At 51.6% G+C, this 15,116-nt stretch overlaps 6 protein-coding genes across 6 annotated transcripts; 2 read left to right on the top strand and 4 right to left on the bottom strand.

Annotated features, from left to right (window-relative positions):
- Positions 1-239: 239 nt before the first annotated feature.
- BJX68DRAFT_274738 (glycoside hydrolase family 2 protein) lies at positions 240-3,423 on the bottom strand. The gene is made up of 3 exons (XM_071047717.1): positions 2,867-3,423; positions 1,140-2,820; positions 240-1,100 (listed from the first exon to the last, which is right to left on the bottom strand). Exons 1-3 carry the CDS (start codon positions 3,380-3,382, stop codon positions 685-687), a joined length of 2,613 nt encoding a protein of 870 aa, XP_070900878.1. The 5' UTR covers positions 3,383-3,423; the 3' UTR covers positions 240-684.
- A 484-nt stretch (positions 3,424-3,907) lies between these two features.
- BJX68DRAFT_264979 (major facilitator superfamily domain-containing protein) lies at positions 3,908-6,085 on the top strand (the record flags this gene model as incomplete). Its single annotated transcript, XM_071045115.1, has 9 exons — positions 3,908-4,114; positions 4,194-4,370; positions 4,447-4,580; positions 4,634-4,693; positions 4,772-5,167; positions 5,268-5,372; positions 5,438-5,573; positions 5,641-5,873; positions 5,950-6,085. The coding sequence occupies 9 exons, from the start codon at positions 3,908-3,910 to the stop codon at positions 6,083-6,085; spliced, it is 1,584 nt and encodes a 527-aa protein (XP_070900877.1).
- Positions 6,086-7,024: 939 nt separating this feature from the next.
- On the top strand, positions 7,025-8,635 carry BJX68DRAFT_264978 (putative monooxygenase; the record flags this gene model as incomplete). Its single annotated transcript, XM_071045114.1, has 5 exons — positions 7,025-7,567; positions 7,617-7,662; positions 7,720-7,973; positions 8,044-8,360; positions 8,437-8,635. The coding sequence occupies 5 exons, from the start codon at positions 7,025-7,027 to the stop codon at positions 8,633-8,635; spliced, it is 1,359 nt and encodes a 452-aa protein (XP_070900876.1).
- Positions 8,636-8,713: 78 nt separating this feature from the next.
- Positions 8,714-10,491, bottom strand: BJX68DRAFT_274735 (putative GABA permease; the record flags this gene model as incomplete). Its single annotated transcript, XM_071047716.1, has 5 exons — positions 8,714-9,522; positions 9,583-10,046; positions 10,105-10,159; positions 10,219-10,365; positions 10,419-10,491. 5 exons carry the CDS (start codon positions 10,489-10,491, stop codon positions 8,714-8,716), a joined length of 1,548 nt encoding a protein of 515 aa, XP_070900875.1.
- A 579-nt stretch (positions 10,492-11,070) lies between these two features.
- On the bottom strand, positions 11,071-12,907 carry BJX68DRAFT_254147 (aromatic ring-hydroxylating oxygenase subunit alpha; the record flags this gene model as incomplete). Its single annotated transcript, XM_071042849.1, has 6 exons — positions 11,071-11,253; positions 11,329-11,554; positions 11,616-11,791; positions 11,846-12,144; positions 12,218-12,498; positions 12,786-12,907. The coding sequence occupies 6 exons, from the start codon at positions 12,905-12,907 to the stop codon at positions 11,071-11,073; spliced, it is 1,287 nt and encodes a 428-aa protein (XP_070900874.1).
- A 1,599-nt stretch (positions 12,908-14,506) lies between these two features.
- On the bottom strand, positions 14,507-15,106 carry BJX68DRAFT_264975 (uncharacterized protein; the record flags this gene model as incomplete). Its single annotated transcript, XM_071045113.1, has 2 exons — positions 14,507-14,542; positions 14,603-15,106. The coding sequence occupies 2 exons, from the start codon at positions 15,104-15,106 to the stop codon at positions 14,507-14,509; spliced, it is 540 nt and encodes a 179-aa protein (XP_070900873.1).
- Between the last annotated feature and the right edge of the window lie 10 nt (positions 15,107-15,116).

Genomic DNA, 15,116 nt, shown 5'->3' with positions numbered 1-15,116 from the left:
CTGTCACTCCCTTCATGGGCCTCCTAACTCGCTTCAACATGATTTCCTTCGCGGCGCCCATCATCTCGCACCAGCTACGGGAAAAGTCTGGGCGACGTAACCTTTCGCCAACAATTCTGTCATCTCCGGAGCTTGCCCCATTTCTAGACTGCGTCCTGAAATCGGCTGACGCAGCAAGTCATTGTTGCGACTCAATCCTTGGCATGAAGCCGGTGGCGAGGGAGTTCTTGCGCTATACACCGGACTATGGATTTACAATGATGGCCCTATGTTGTCTGCATCTAGTGTATGCATATAACATGTCTCCGAGCAATTCGGCCTTGAGGACCAAACTAGGCAAGGCCGAACAGGTGGCACATCTGATGATAGAAGTGTCAGGACCAAACAATGCCTTACCCCACTTATATGGAGAGTGTATTCTATCCCACTTGCGAAACTCGACTACGGCCATTGATCGCATTGGCGACCAGACGATCTCGACTGGTACGGGACAAGGAACAATGGGTTTCGAAGAGGATCTGCGAGCCACGCAGGAAGTGCCGATTCCACTTGACTTGAACGACCACTGGCCGGCCGAGTTTAGCACGAATGATTTCATTGACTCATTTCATGGTCAATTACCCGATTTATTCAACATGTATTCCAGCTTGCTAAACTCGAATGCAAACGAACTTTAAACTATCGTTATGCTAAGGTGATAACTTGACTTTGCCAACTTGTCTCCCCGAGCCAGTATACCCTCACCGCGTTTCCCGGCTCATTCTTCAACCCTGTCATATATAGCTTGCTAGCTTCTCCGGGCACGATATCTACGCAGTTATCTACCCACTCCACTGAGTTGTCATCTTCAAAATCGCAGTATACTCCTTTGGTTGGGACCGAGGAGCACAGTTCAAGGAATGTTCCCCCTTCCTCCTCAATCAGCTTGGCCGTGACCCTGTTTTCCTGCATGCAAAATGGAACCTCTTTTAGCGGTTCGTGGAAATTCACATGTCGTGCAAGCATATGGTCGACTGCGCTTTGATCACTGGCGGAAGCTTCTTCGTCGGCGGAGAAAAGGTATACAGCAAACACAAGCTCACTCCAGTTGCTTGCGACCCCTAGAGCAGCATCCAGCTGAACCTTCCAGAGTTCAGTACTCTGATTCGGGGGGAGCTCGACCGTGGCTAATACAGAGTGAGTCCAACACGTCTGTCCTGTGCGCACGTTCCACGCGCGAATTCGATAATTGACAGGAAGCGCGTGAAGCGTCATGTTGCACGCCCAAGCCTCCAACTCAAGTGAGCCGTCTTCTCTCAGGTTGCGGACGAGGCCAGCTGTGACCGGCTGATTCTCGCGCTTGACTGCCCAGTATGACATTTTCGGCCGCAGGTCACAGTCGGCTATTGCCCAGGAGGATACCGGATAGCAGTCGTTCAACTGCCACACCAGCGCACCACCGCAGTACTCCCGCCCTTCACCTTTCCAGAGACGGCGCCAGCCACGCAGAGCTGTTCCGAGGCCTTCGGACTGAATCAACTGCGAGCAATACATGTAGCCACGGAGGCTCCGGTCGAAGGGAATATTATCCGTGCAGTACTTTTCGATATCTGCAGGGCCCTTTTCAGCCTTGTTGTGGTATAACATGAACTCGTCTGCTGTGTAGTCCGTATCATCATCGAGCGATGGGCTCTTGTCGCCTGGATAATAATATTGCTTCACAGTCTTCCAATGCGGAATCGCCTGCAGGCCGAACTCTGTGACCATCCTCCCGCTGAGTCGGGGATAGTCCTGGTAGGGCTTCTTGTCCAGATGCCAAACATGCCACTGGTGAATGTCACCAACCGTCGTATCATTGCAGAAAGCTCCTCCGTACGGTGAGCCTGGCCAGTACGGAACATCAGGGATGAGCTCTTTGCATAGTTCCGGCAGACGAATCTCGTAAAATAACCGCGCAGGCATACCCGACTGCCTGATCCTCTCGACATCCATCTCAGAGGGGTCATATTTGGCAACACCACGGAGCATCTGTGCGATATATGCAATAGCATAGTCCTCGTTATTCCCACACCACAACGCAATAGAAGGATGATGTCGCAGACGAACGAGATTCTGCCGCACTTCCGTGGTAACACTCTCTTCGAAAGCCGAATATGCCGGGTAAATTCCACAGGCGAACATGAAATCATGCCAAACCAGCAGTCCCAGCTCGTCGCACGCGTCGAAAAAGGCATCATGCTCGTAGATCCCACCGCCCCATACGCGCAGCATAACCTGGTTCGTATCCTTGGCCAGCTTGATCCAGCGGCGATATCTCTCGGACGTCCCGCGAGTGACGAATGAATCCAGTGGGATCCAGCACGAACCTGTGGCGAAGATGCGGACCCCGTTGACGCGAAAGAAGAAGCTGGTTCCGTCCTGGACGTGGAGGGGTTGCTGGACGAGCTCGATGTTGCGGATGCCGAATCTTTTCACTTTGGTGTCGAGCTCGGTGGTGCTGTCTTTACTGGCGAAGAGCGTGGCTCTTGCGGTGTAGAGGTTCTGTGCGCCGAGGGTCCATGGCCACCACAGGCTGGGGTTGCGGATTCGGATCGCTGTTGATTTCGTGGAGCTGGTCAAGTCGATCGTACGAGATTCGACAATGGTTCCCTCGCTCTCGATATTAATTCTTGCGTATCCCGCCTTGCCTTCTATTTCAAGCGCGACGTCGAGTGTTGCTTCTTTGTTGTCCGGTGTCAAGCGTGTCTTGATTGAAAGGTCGACAATTCGCGCCTGATATACTTCAAGGTAGATTGGCTTCCAAGGTCCACTATCTTTGAGGACTGGACCCCAGTCCCAGCCCTTGTTATAGTCAGCGCTTATTCCAGCCCTTGAGAAGGGAACGTACAAAGTGATACTGTGCTTTCCTCACAGCCAGTCGCTGCTGCCCAAAGTGGAAACTAAACCAGCTATGCTCTGGATGGGCCTTGACCTCCTCGCCAGCCCTTTCGTCCGCATTATGGAATGTAATTTGGAGAGTGTGCACTCTGTCTTCACCGTTGGCGACAAGCGACGTGATATCGACCCGATGGCCCAGGAACATATTACTGGCTTCGAGAATCGTCTCTCCATCTAGTGTGGCGGTCGCATATGTATCCAGTCCCTCAAAGACGAGGACGATGTTCTGGCCGCGATCGCGCAACAATTCGACGGGAACCCGAAACTCTTTCTTGTAGATCCATGTCTTGGTCGCCACCCACTGCACGAGCTCCTCGTTCTTGCCGTAAAATGGATCAGGGATGCTGCCGTCGGCCAGGAGATCGAGATGAACAGATGTCGGAAGAGGCTGGGCGTCGGACCATGTTTCGCTGTCGCTCGCTTTGTACTGCCATCCCTCACTCAGAAGGATCGTTTCCTTACCCATCGGGGCCGGAGCGGGTACGACGACTTGGTGCACTGTATTTGCCTCTGCCATGTTTCAAGCGGACAGGGTCTGAAACAGAAGTTATCTCTTGGACCGAATTGCAGGAGATCAGCTATTTATGAATCTGTGAGGGTTCGGCGCTGTGATGGAAGTGGTGAAACGTACTAGTGAGACTCAAGTACCTGTGACGGAGCTGTAGCCTAGGCTCATCATCGCATACGAACCCTAATCCACCAGCGCAGTTCTTCCCCGCGCACTGCCGACTGGCACCGGTGGCCGGTCACCGGACGCCGGGATCGCCCCCGCACCAGAGCATGGGCTTCGGCATTGACCACCCTGAAACAATCAATTTCACCATCGTTTGAACTTCCCCGGAAGGTCGTCGGCATTTTTCGCCCGAATAAAAGTCCTGTGAGATCGAGTCCTATTTAAGCGAACTACTCGTCCACGAACCACATATACCCCAGGATGCCCTAGCCCTCACCCATTGTACTCAACGAAAGCCTTGCACCTTGTGGTCGCGGCATGGCTGACAAAACTGAATCCGAATACTTGGAGGTCTCCCCAGATACGGAGCACCACGCCGCCATGTCGGACAACAAGGTCCCTCTGATCAACAAAGCTGAGGCCGACGATGCCCTTCAGATGGCGCTCGATAGCCAGGGAGATACCTGGACGGAGGAAGAGGAGGCGCGTGTTTTGCGGAAGATTGATTTCATTATGGTGCCAATGGTATGCAACCAATCCAGCTTTACCTGCGACCTGATTTTACGACCTGAAGAAATTCGTTGTTTGCTGATGGGAAGTACAGCTGTTCATTGGCTCCCTCATCGGCTACGCAGATGGTCAGGCATACGGCTTCGCAGCGCTGTTCGGCCTAGCGGAGGATATGAAGTTGTTTGCGTTTAAGCTTGTTGAAGGCGGGATTGAGATTGATACGAGCAAGTATCAGCTTACGGCGGGGATCACGTCGTTGGGGGGTGCTGCAGTGAGTACCGTCGCCATTTCTATTCCCTTCCAGTTCCATGTGGCCAATGAGGGCGTGTAGCTGATTGATCAATTAGGGTCAATACCTCCTTCTCTTCCCAGCGCAGCTTCTCCCCGCTGGGAGGGTCTATGGTGTTATCGTGGTGTATATTGGTGTTTTGGCCATTCTGACTATTGTCTGTGAGAACTTTAGCCAGATTATGGCGCTTAGGTCTGTATACTATCCGTAGGAGGACTCAATACCATGCTGAGACAGCCTACCAGGTTCTTCTACGGCTTCAGCCAGATCGTTCAGCCACTTGCCATAATCATCACAGTAATGTGGTACGCACCAGCCCTAACTTCCTCCTCCACTCCGTCAAGCAAAAAAAAAAAGGCCTCTAATGCAGTGAGTGAGCACAGGTGGAAAACAACCGAACAACCCCTCCGAATCGGAATAATAATAGCCGGCAACGCCCTGGGCTCCCTCGTGGGCACAGGAATAAACTTCGGCGCGCTCAAACTCGCGGGAATCTACGCCGAAAGCCGTTGGAAATGGATCTACGTGATCCTAGGCTCGTGCGCGCTCTTCGTCGGCGTCGTCGCATTCCTTGTGATCCCCGCAACGCCCATGAAAGCGTGGTTCCTCACGCCCAGGGAACGCCAGATTGCGGTTTGTAGGCTTATGGGGAATAAGACGGGGATTCATACGCGCAAGGTCAAGTGGAGGCAGGGGCTGGGTGCGTTTAGGGATCCGCAGGTTTGGTTGCTGTGTGTTTTTTCGTTTTCGTTTGCCTTTTCAAATGTGGCTGTTGGGAGGTAGGCTCTTTCTCCCCCTTTCTTTTATTCTAAGCGGTGTAGTAAAGCCGGTACAGTGGGGATGTTTTTTTTTTTGGCTAACAGGTGTGTTTGTGTATAGTTTCGGTGGCTACCTCTTGACGTCCTTTGGCTACTCGCAGTCTCGCGCGCTGGTCCTCTCGCTTCCTGCTTCTGCTGTGGCAGTTGTATCGATAACCCTGGCTGGGTACGTCTCATCCATTCATTCCATCAGAACGAGGAGATACTTCAGGAACTAACTAGTCTCGATAGCATCCTAGGAACCCGCTTCCCGCACCGCCGGATCCCCCTCGCCATCGCATTCATCCTCCCCTCCCTAATGGGCAACCTCATTTTATGGAAGATGCCCCGCGATAACCGCTCCGGGTTGCTCGCTGGAATGTACCTGGTACGTGCTCCCCCATTTTCCTCCCTTTGCAATCCCAGAACTCTTACTAAAGACTCTTTTTGTATAGAGCACAACATTTTACGGCTCCCTCGTGCAACACTACTCCCTCCTAGCAGCCAACATCGCCGGCCACAGCAAGAAAACAGTCGTCATGGGCACCATCACGATGATGTCCGCGCTGGGCGGGTTCAGCGGGCCCTGGGCGTATAAAGGCGATCAGGCGGAGAGGGGGTACCCCGATGGGCAGATTGCGACGCTCTCGCTTTTTGCTGTCAGTGTCGGGAGTTATGTTTTTCTTTGGTATGTCTACTCAATCTTTTCCTTTCTGGGTTGTTCTTTTCTGGAAGGTGGCGAGTGCGCTAACGGGATTTTGCAGGTTCTACTATGGCTGGCAGAACACGAAACGAGATGAGATTATGGGTGGCGAGGGTATTGTCAATGGGGATGATCCCCTCCTGGCGTTTTTAGATACGACGGATCGGGATAATATTGCTTTTCGGTATGTGCGGTGATCTGGGTTAGATTTGAGAGGTGAAGGAGGGAGCTTAGGGTACGGCTACATATCTGCAATCGAGTCTTGGGTACTTTTCAGGATGAAATGGGAAATTATTTCTTGATACAGGGCCTCAACGCAACGGGTAAACCCTGGTAATCGAGATAATTGAATATGGAAGACATCGCTCGAGTGAAGAGGGGGGAAACCCCCCTAAACGCATTTGGTAACTCAAGCTGGACCGCTTGAACTCCCTCTATCTATAAAAATGCTCTCCTGCGGCTCGTCCACCTTTTCTGCAACAACCTTTCTTTAGATCTCACTCGATCTGAATTTTACGCTGACTACATCCTCATTCTTGAGACCAGTACTGGACTCAGCTACTATTCATTCAGTCCCTGAAGCTTCCATTCACTATCCTACTTCATCCGTTATCAAGATGGCCGAGAGCAAGGCTGCCACCCTCCTACAAAACCGCCAGAAATCTCTCAATCGTCTCGACAAAGGGTATCACAGGCACATAAAGCAGGGAGCAACCCCAACTCACGTGGGCGCTACAAGAATAATAGGATGATTTGTTGATAAGGAGAAGAGGCTCAGCAAGCGAGGTGAGGTGGTCCTCCTTCAACTCCCTCGCGCCTTGCTTATCAATGCATTCTGAACCATACCATGTCGCAATCAACAGCAGTCCAGCCCTCATTGGATTAGTTATCGCATATTTGATATTCCAGCCAATCATTTCCAGCGATTGCCAACACTCCTACTAGTACGCCCTACCTAGTGGTAGTGGGTATTTCCTCATAAACCCACCGAATGGCGTATCCTCTCACCTCCAATGCAATCCACAACCCCGCGCCGATAATCAGGCAATATGCGCGGGTCTAGATAAGCACCTACCATCCGCGCAGCCGCCAAGTCCAAGTTCAAACTCTTCCTAGGGAACCGGCCAAATCCAGCCATGGCCCCGTCTACGTCGCTCTCCGTAGCAATCATCGGCGGCGGCCCCGGCGGCCTCGGCACCGCAATCGCTCTGTCGCATCTGCCTTTCGTCACGGTGACACTGTACGAACAAGCGCCCGAGCCGCGCGAGGTCGGCGCGGGGATCAGCATTGGGCGCAATGCGTGGAATGTATTGAATTTACTGGGTGCCGCGGAGAGGGTGAGGGGCGGAAGACTCGGAACTTCGTGGCAGCGGAATGGGAGGACAGGGGAGGTTGTGAGTACCGATGCGAATCTGGCTAATACAAATGAACATGGGCAGAAACATGCGGAGGAGGATCTACGGTTCGCGTCCATCAGGGCTCGACGGACGCGGTTGCAGGCGGCGCTGCTGGACAAGGTCCCCGAGGGGATTATCCAGTTTGGGAAAAAGCTGGTTGAGATCCGGGATCCGGGGGAGGGGGAGGGCCAGGGTGTTGCGTTGCGGTTCAAGGATGGCACAGAGACGACGGTGGATTTGGTGGTTGGGGCTGATGGGATTCGCTCGGTGAAACCCCCTCCAGTGCTTGAAAAGTTTAGGGCTGTCATGGAAGTACTCATCTGTTTTATAGATCGTCCGCCGGACTTTATTCCCGGACCACCATCTCCATGTAACAGGTACGGACACCCCACACCTCAGACCTGGAGATCAAGCCGATAACACTGTATGTACAGGAAACACCGCATTCCGTGTTCTGATCCCGCTCTCCTCAATCGCTCATGTGAAGGACTTCCCCGCCGAGAACGGGTGGTGGCACGGCTTGAACGGGCACATCTACTTCGCGCCAGTGGACGACGAGTCCGAGGACCAGGACGAGCCCCGGCTCTTCGAGATCACTGTCCGGTCTTACAATGAACCTATCTCCCCCGACAGGACGGCGACGTGGGCAGTTCCTGTGACGAATAATAAGGTTCTTGCTAGGACGGGTGTAAGTGATTAGCTACCTAGAGAAAATCTGCTTTGTCTGAATCTTGTGTGAATGCTGACGCTATGCTCAGGAGTACGACCCCCGCATTCAAGCCGTCCTCCGAGCTGTCCCAGAGGGCTCATGGCGAGAGTTCGCCATGGTCGCAGGCCCCTGCCTGGCCGAAATCACAGCATGGGACAAAGTAGCTCTGATCGGGGACGCGAGCCATCCGCTCTCGGGCGCATTCGGGTCCGGGGCAGCATTTGCGATGGAGGATGGGTGGATTCTGGCACGGGCGTTGGAGAGGGAGTTTCCGAGGAATGTGAACGGGGATATCGATAGAGCAACGATGATTAAAAACGCACTGCGAATTTTCCATCGGATTCGGGGGCCGTATTATGAGCGCATGTGCGTTGACTGGCCCAACCAGACCTACCCCATTCTCTCTGTATGACGGTACTGATTTATATCTTTCTGTTCCTAGGTATGATTTCCTGGCTAGTCGAGAGAAACATTCACAGGGAACTAGGAAGGAAGGAGACTCCGAATTTGAGGGCATTATCAAGGCGAGGGTAGCAGGGCTTGGGTTCGTTGCGGGCGGCAAGATGGACTGGATCTATAAGAATGATATCGAGCAGGTCTGGAAGGAGTATGTTGCTGGGGAGCAGGCGGCGAGACTTTAGTATAGTTAGAGCTGGTTGTAGGGATGCCTGTTGAGACTACAGTCAAGACACTATTTTAAGCAAATACAAAACCGTGCCCTAAGCATCATTCCAATTTCCAACATTAACCCCCAGAATCTCAACCTTGAGCCCATGATACGCCTTCTTCCCTCCCAAAATCCAATAAACAGCACAGAAAACCAATACAGCGCCTAGTATAACCGAGGAGTAATTGAAATTAGCCGCGGTAACAGGCTGATACGGCGGGAACAATAGAAACACAGATGTTACGGTGGTATAAATCACCGAGATGATGTTCACGGGAATCCCCGCTGCGCCAAGTCTGAACGGCCCGTAAGGGAGAGATTCGTTGTCATAGATGCGGCGGTAGAGCATGAGGAAAGTTGGAAGCAGATACGAAATGTATAGCCCGACTGTGGCGAGGGAGAGAACAGCATTAAACGCCGTGGTGGACGCGATGTTGAGCAGGCCGAGGAGGGCGAGGCATGAGACTGTCAGTATCATTGCAATAATAGGGACATCATCTTTCGCGCGCTTGCGGGCGATCAAGTTGGAGAAGGGTATCCCGGAATCTGCTGCAAAGGCTTGCAGTGTCCACGCGGCGGAGGTGACCAGGGGAATGGTCGCACCAAAGGCCATGAGGATTACGGTAGATGTTAGGGCTGTTGCACCTGCGCGATTCTGTGTGATTTGGAAGAAAATCTCAATGATGGGGAACCCGGTTGGTGTTGAGAGAGCCGTATCGAGGTCCTGGATGCAGAAGAGGATGGCGATAAGGAAGGTTAGGCCGATCATGGCGTTTATGAGGACAGAGCCGATCATTGCGCGGGGGACGGAGGTTGACGGGTTGTGCATTGTTGTGGAGAGATGGGCTGCGCCGTCGTAGCCTAATCGTATAGGATTAGAGCTTGAGGAAGATTTCTGGGTGGAGGATGCTTGCTACATACCGATCATGACATATGCAGCGCTCAGCATCCCGATACACCAGGCAACGCCATCACTCTCCCATCCGGACGAGTTTGTAAACGTCGTGAAGACGAAAGACGCTGAGCCTTTCGTGGGAGCCAGCACCAGCATTGCAATTAGAAGAACAACATACAGCCCAACATGGAGTATCATCATCGTCACCTCAATGGCAGGCAGAAGTTTGATGGCCATGGTATTGATCACTAGCGCCACGGCAAGAACCGCCCAGTAGAGCAAAGTTCCATGCCACCGCTCATAGACGTACCCAGGATCGTTGAGAACCAGCAGACCTTGTATCATTGTACCAGCGAGGAAAGGCGCGCTCCCGGCGACAGCTTGCCACCCAAACACCGTGATCCAACCTGCAGCATAGCTAAACGGCGTGCTGAGCTTCTGTGGAGATAGAAGAGCGACGTAGTGGTATTGGCCGCCGGTTGTCGGGCACCTGCTCTGTTGTTAGATAAGTCTCATGTAGAATACTGAGTGGGATTGCCCTAGCTTACATCGATGCACACTCTGAGAGAGATAACGCAGTGGCGATCGTCCCTATAGCAGCCGCTGTGGTTTGTGGTCTCAGTGCGTGACGAACTTGGATCTTGGGTTGAGAGAAGGCGTACAAATAAATCCATAAACCAGAGACACAGGGCCGCCACTGATCAGACCCGCTGTCATCGTACTGCATATTGCTTCCCACGTTGCCATTAGCGAGACACATGTTGCCAGCATCGACCACCAATTGAATATCTTTGGCGCTTCGTTCGAATCTGCTTGATATCAGCATACGTCTTTGTAACACCATGGACCGGCGTGTACACACCGGCGCCTGGTGTCGTGATCTGGCTGGCACTGTCAAGGACCCCATCTGGAGATTTGGTTTCCTTGTCGGACATTGTTAGGTGTTGGGATGAGCCAAGGACCAAGCCAAGGATTATGGAGCTTTTTATCTGGGAAAACGTAGCCCCAGATCCAGGGTTGTCCTGTCGCTAATAAGTATGTTAAAATGCCTGCAAACTGACTGGATGGCGAAGGTAGATAAGCGTCCATCCCGTTTTGGGGAAAAAGTGCGATCGCTTTCAGGTCCGATTCGCCAACTCTATTTCGTATCAACCTCCTCCCCACATTCTGCTAAGCGCCGCCCTAGATCACCGAGGAGAATGTCAGATGATGTGGAGTGGATTGAGCATATCTGGATCTTGGAACCTCCCAGACCAGACTGCGGGGTCACCCTCTACTCTGTGGGGTATGGGAAACCATTAATCATCCATTCATTGATCGGCTTCCGTGAGGTTCTGGCTCGGTGGCAAATGTAATAATTCACCTACTAATAATATCGTAAAATGAGTGTACCAGATTGGGGAGCAGTCCTTGGGGTGCTTCGAATGAATGTGGAGATATGAATGACCCGTAGTAAGTGAGTAGTTAACGCCAGATAGACTACTTCTCGCAGAAAACAGCTAAACTGCACCTACCTACCAAGCCAACCCCTCGTCCGCCCCGCAATCCAACTTGACACAGAAGTCCAATTCTGACCGAGTCTTCGTCCCTTCTTGAACTTTGTTCACGGAGGGCCAAATCTCCCTCCCTTCCGCCTCCTCAGCCTCACGGTGTTTGAGCAGGGCGCTTCTCACGAGAGTCTGGAAATACAGAACACCCTATATAGTATATGATATGTATAAGCCAAGGATTTTGCTTGGATTTAAACGATGTGAAATGGAATAGAAGCATACCTTCTCAGTTGATGGATGTAGAACCCCATTCACATACACACCAGCATTCAGGTTCCGTTGTGCGCCCTCGCAGAGCTGCTTGTCTTCCCCTTCTACCTGTTTGAAGAAGGCGTCTAGCTCGTCAAAGACTTCGGTTGGCGCGTCCTTGTGCCGGTATACCTCGTACTGCAAGATGGTCGTTGTAGCAGACGTTGGATTCACCCGCATAAGGTAAAAGTAGTGAGTTCTAGGTGAGGTCAATGTAAGCACTTTGGTGGTTCCAATATGAGATTATATAGCAGACTCACGTCATGGTCACTGTGACATTGGGGAAGAGGAACGTCGGGGCAACCTTCATCTGAGAATCGTATCCTGGCTTATCCTCGACAAAATGTTTGATGTATCCTCCCTGGGCCTCGACTTTATAGGTGCTCAGATTCGAGACGGCTGCGATTCCGGGATGTGCCACGCTGCAATGATAGCACTGGAATATTTGTTAGCCAGGAATTCAACTGGTCAGACACGGGGTTTTGTATACTTCGTTGTAGTTGTCCAGAAGAGTCTTCCAATTGAACTCCCCATTCATAGTCCACGCATGGTCGAAAGAGTACTCATTCATCTTGAAATCGTCAAGCCGTTCTTGCTCGTCAGCGCCCAAGTACTCAGTACTCCAAGGGACGCTAGGCCGTTCCCCAGCATCTAGGTTGACCCAGATAAACCCTCTCTTGTCAACATGGATGTGGATAGGGAATAGTCCGTTTCTCTTCTTATCGAAGTCTGGAATCGTTTCGTATTTAGGAGCCTTGGCTAGGTTCCCGTTGAGTCCGTATGACCACCCTGTGCACATCATTATCAGCATTGTCGTTGAACATTCTGGTTGTAAGGACAATTGAATGGTATGGAAACACACCATGATACTTGCAGGCAAGTATACTAGCCTTTCCTGAATCATTTCCAACGACCGGGAAAGCTCGATGCCGACACACGTTATGGAACCCGCGGAGGACTCCCTGGCGGTCTATGCAGAGGAGAAAAGGGAACCCTGCAATCTCGAAGGATAGGTAGTCTCCAGGTTCCGTGATCCGCATTTTATGAGTGACAAGGAGCCATCTTTTTGAGAAGAGTGCCCGCCTTTCGAGGTTGAATAGCGCAGGTGTACGATACCATGAGGAAGGTAGGGCTTGGGCGTCACTTTTTTCATCAGGTGCAGTGGCTTCGCCTGAGATAAGTTTGTTCGATAGGTTGCGAAGCATCATGAAAACTAACTTGTGCTTTGAATGTGTGGATTGTAGGATTTGGCTTTCCGCAGCTCTGATCTAGGGGTTTTATATAGAGCAGGCTAGCAAGGGACCGAATTGCTCGAATATCAAGACATACCCAACACGCAGGAATAGATTGAATGCGATTGGATCGCACTTTACGACTGTTCAAAGGATAGTTTATGAGATGCCCTCCCTGTAGTTGAACGTGACGTTTACTCTTCGTGTGATTTCATCTGTCCGCGGAACCCGAGATAAGCGGAACACAGTCCTGCGCCCTTGATGGGAATATTGAGATCACTGGCTATATCATGGAATATTTTGGAATCAATCAAGGACATTTGGTTCTATGTGCAATAGATGATTACATCCCAGACACTTCTTAGGGTAGAACGAGAATGGCTCCTGTCACTTCTTGCACCAGAGGAAGTTTGCTGGGACGGGTTGGGGCGGGTTTCATGGGGCGGATTAAACAAGTCTAATCACCTAACTATCGCTGTCTATTGCCCCGAAGATTTTATCTGAACCTGTTCATCTGTATTGCCTTTACAGATCTAGTCGTCCTTCTGGTCCTATTTATTAATTCCTTGTAATATGTTGTAGAGGAGTAAGTGTGGATGGAGAAGGACGTCAAACTAATATGAACGCTAGTACATTCAGGATACTCGTAAACTTATCTGGCCATTGGCTTCTGAACGAATTAGTTGACACTCAGTCTGAAGTCACCGTCACCTGTCTGACCTCTCTCAAAATTGTCCACGCATGATCCAAGGTCCCTTTAATGACTTCAACCTTCTGTCTTAGTTCTTCTGCATATCTGTGGTCCCGCCAACCCTTAGATTCCTCTCTCTCTATTGCGGCCGAAGCTCGCAGATCTTGGCTTACGTTTGCAATCTCCTCACGCAGTTCCTGATCTAAGCGATTAACAGCTCTCTCGACTAAACCTTGAAAGTCGCCACTTATGTTTTTGGCGAATTCTCTAAACAAAGTTGAAGACGTAAGATGTCGGTTCATGGTTTGCTTGCGTCTGAGATCACTGCCCGTGCCTAGATATCGCGATTGTCAGTTAGTTGACAAGGTTGGTGCTTCTACTGTATCACAATCTTTGGTGACATACCATATTGCTCCCTGCAGGAATCATACACTGTCCGCATGACGCCTGCAATATAGGAGCTATCGTGTCCGCCAATCGTGTCGAGCTTCATCTTGCTGGTCGAGCCGGTCAGTCATCTTTTATGCAGACATAATTGTAGGTGGAATACTCAGTGGTCTTCGTTCCAGCAACGATAGGGTTGCTTTTGCGTCTCATGCGTTCCGTTGTGGCGGCACCAAGCGGCGTATGTTAAATGATGAATATGGCGTCCATCACCTAGTTCGTCTTTGTTTACCTTGTTGCTACAACTCCATTCATGAGAGCAGTCGCTTCCTTCACAAAGCTTGCGTCATTATTAGGAGCCACAACGTACAGCATAGGAGATTTTACCTACTATGCCCCCCGGTAGGCTGTATGGGAATCAAGTTAGGAGAAGTTGCTGGCGTGGACGAACGACGAGGCCGACCTTTTTCCCATCACTGCGCTCAACTTAAACGAAACCAACATTACTGCTGATGTGCTGTCGCGCATTGTTGGCCAGTTTGGAGAACTAGACGACGTCTGGTCTCCGGCCTTCCTCGACGGTGTGGTTCTCCAAGTTGCTCCAGGCTCTGTGCTATCACCAGATGGGCTTGTCTGGCTCGAAAATCAGGGGGCGAGGCCTTTAGGGATTTGACGGATCGGGAGAATGATGAGTTTGTGTATATTTACTAGTCTGCTCTCCGAAGAATATCTCGGTGTCGCGGACTTTCGCTATACTAGCAAGCTCGCTTATGATCGCTCATAAATTTTGAGGAAACCCCAGCTTGGTGTAACCCGGTAACCCCCTCTTAACTACCATCACCAACTAAACATCAGGAGTAGACCCTCCATATGAGTGAATCTATAACAGTTAGCATCCACTATCCACTACCAAAACAACGGAAAGGACAGAGAGGGATACCGTCTGGTCTGCACACCCCTCCGGCGTCTCCCACCCATAAGCACCGGTGTTAATAAAGATCTGCTGCTCCTCGCAAACCAACCAAGCAGCCGTATTCGGACGCTCGATATCCTCAACCCTCCAGGTAACAGTGTCCCCCTGGAACGCAAACTCCCCGTACGCGTTCTCAGTGGTATTGAACCACGTCGTCAACTTCCGCTGCGTCTTGTCCTGGGGGTTCTCGACGTTCATGTACAACGACCCATCCTCGGAGGTGTGGTAGACCAGCTGGCCCTCGATGATGTTGAATTGGCCGGCGTTGGTGTTGGAGTCGAGGTATGCGATGCTGGGCATGGCGGTGGGTTTCGTCTGCAGGTAGCTGTGGAAGTTTGGCTCTGCGACGGCGCGGACGAAGAACCAGTCTGGGGTTAGGGTTGGGAGCGGGGCGGAGGTGGTGGCGGTTGTGGATTGCGCGGTGGCGCGGAGGGCCAGGAGGAGGAGGGGTGCTGTTAGTTTGCAGAGCATTTTGCAGGTG

Source organism: Aspergillus pseudodeflectus (genome assembly GCF_044049435.1).
Source record: "Aspergillus pseudodeflectus strain CBS 756.74 chromosome Unknown BJX68scaffold_13, whole genome shotgun sequence".
NCBI classification, from domain to species: domain Eukaryota; kingdom Fungi; phylum Ascomycota; class Eurotiomycetes; order Eurotiales; family Aspergillaceae; genus Aspergillus; species Aspergillus pseudodeflectus.
Note: the sequence above shows the minus strand (reverse complement) of the source record. Positions and strands in the feature narration are given on the sequence as shown.

Bases quoted from the DNA above. Each gene is read 5' to 3' on its own strand.
- BJX68DRAFT_274738 (XM_071047717.1), bottom strand. From the start codon at position 3,382: ATGGGTAAGGAAACGATCCTTCTGAGTGAGGGATGGCAGTACAAAGCG. The intron at 2,821-2,866 runs GTACGTTCCCTT...GACTATAACAAG, and splicing joins GGAAAGCACAGTATCACTTT to GGCTGGGACTGGGGTCCAGT. The intron at 1,101-1,139 runs GTACTGAACTCT...ATGCTGCTCTAG, and splicing joins CGAGCTCCCCCCGAATCAGA to GGGTCGCAAGCAACTGGAGT.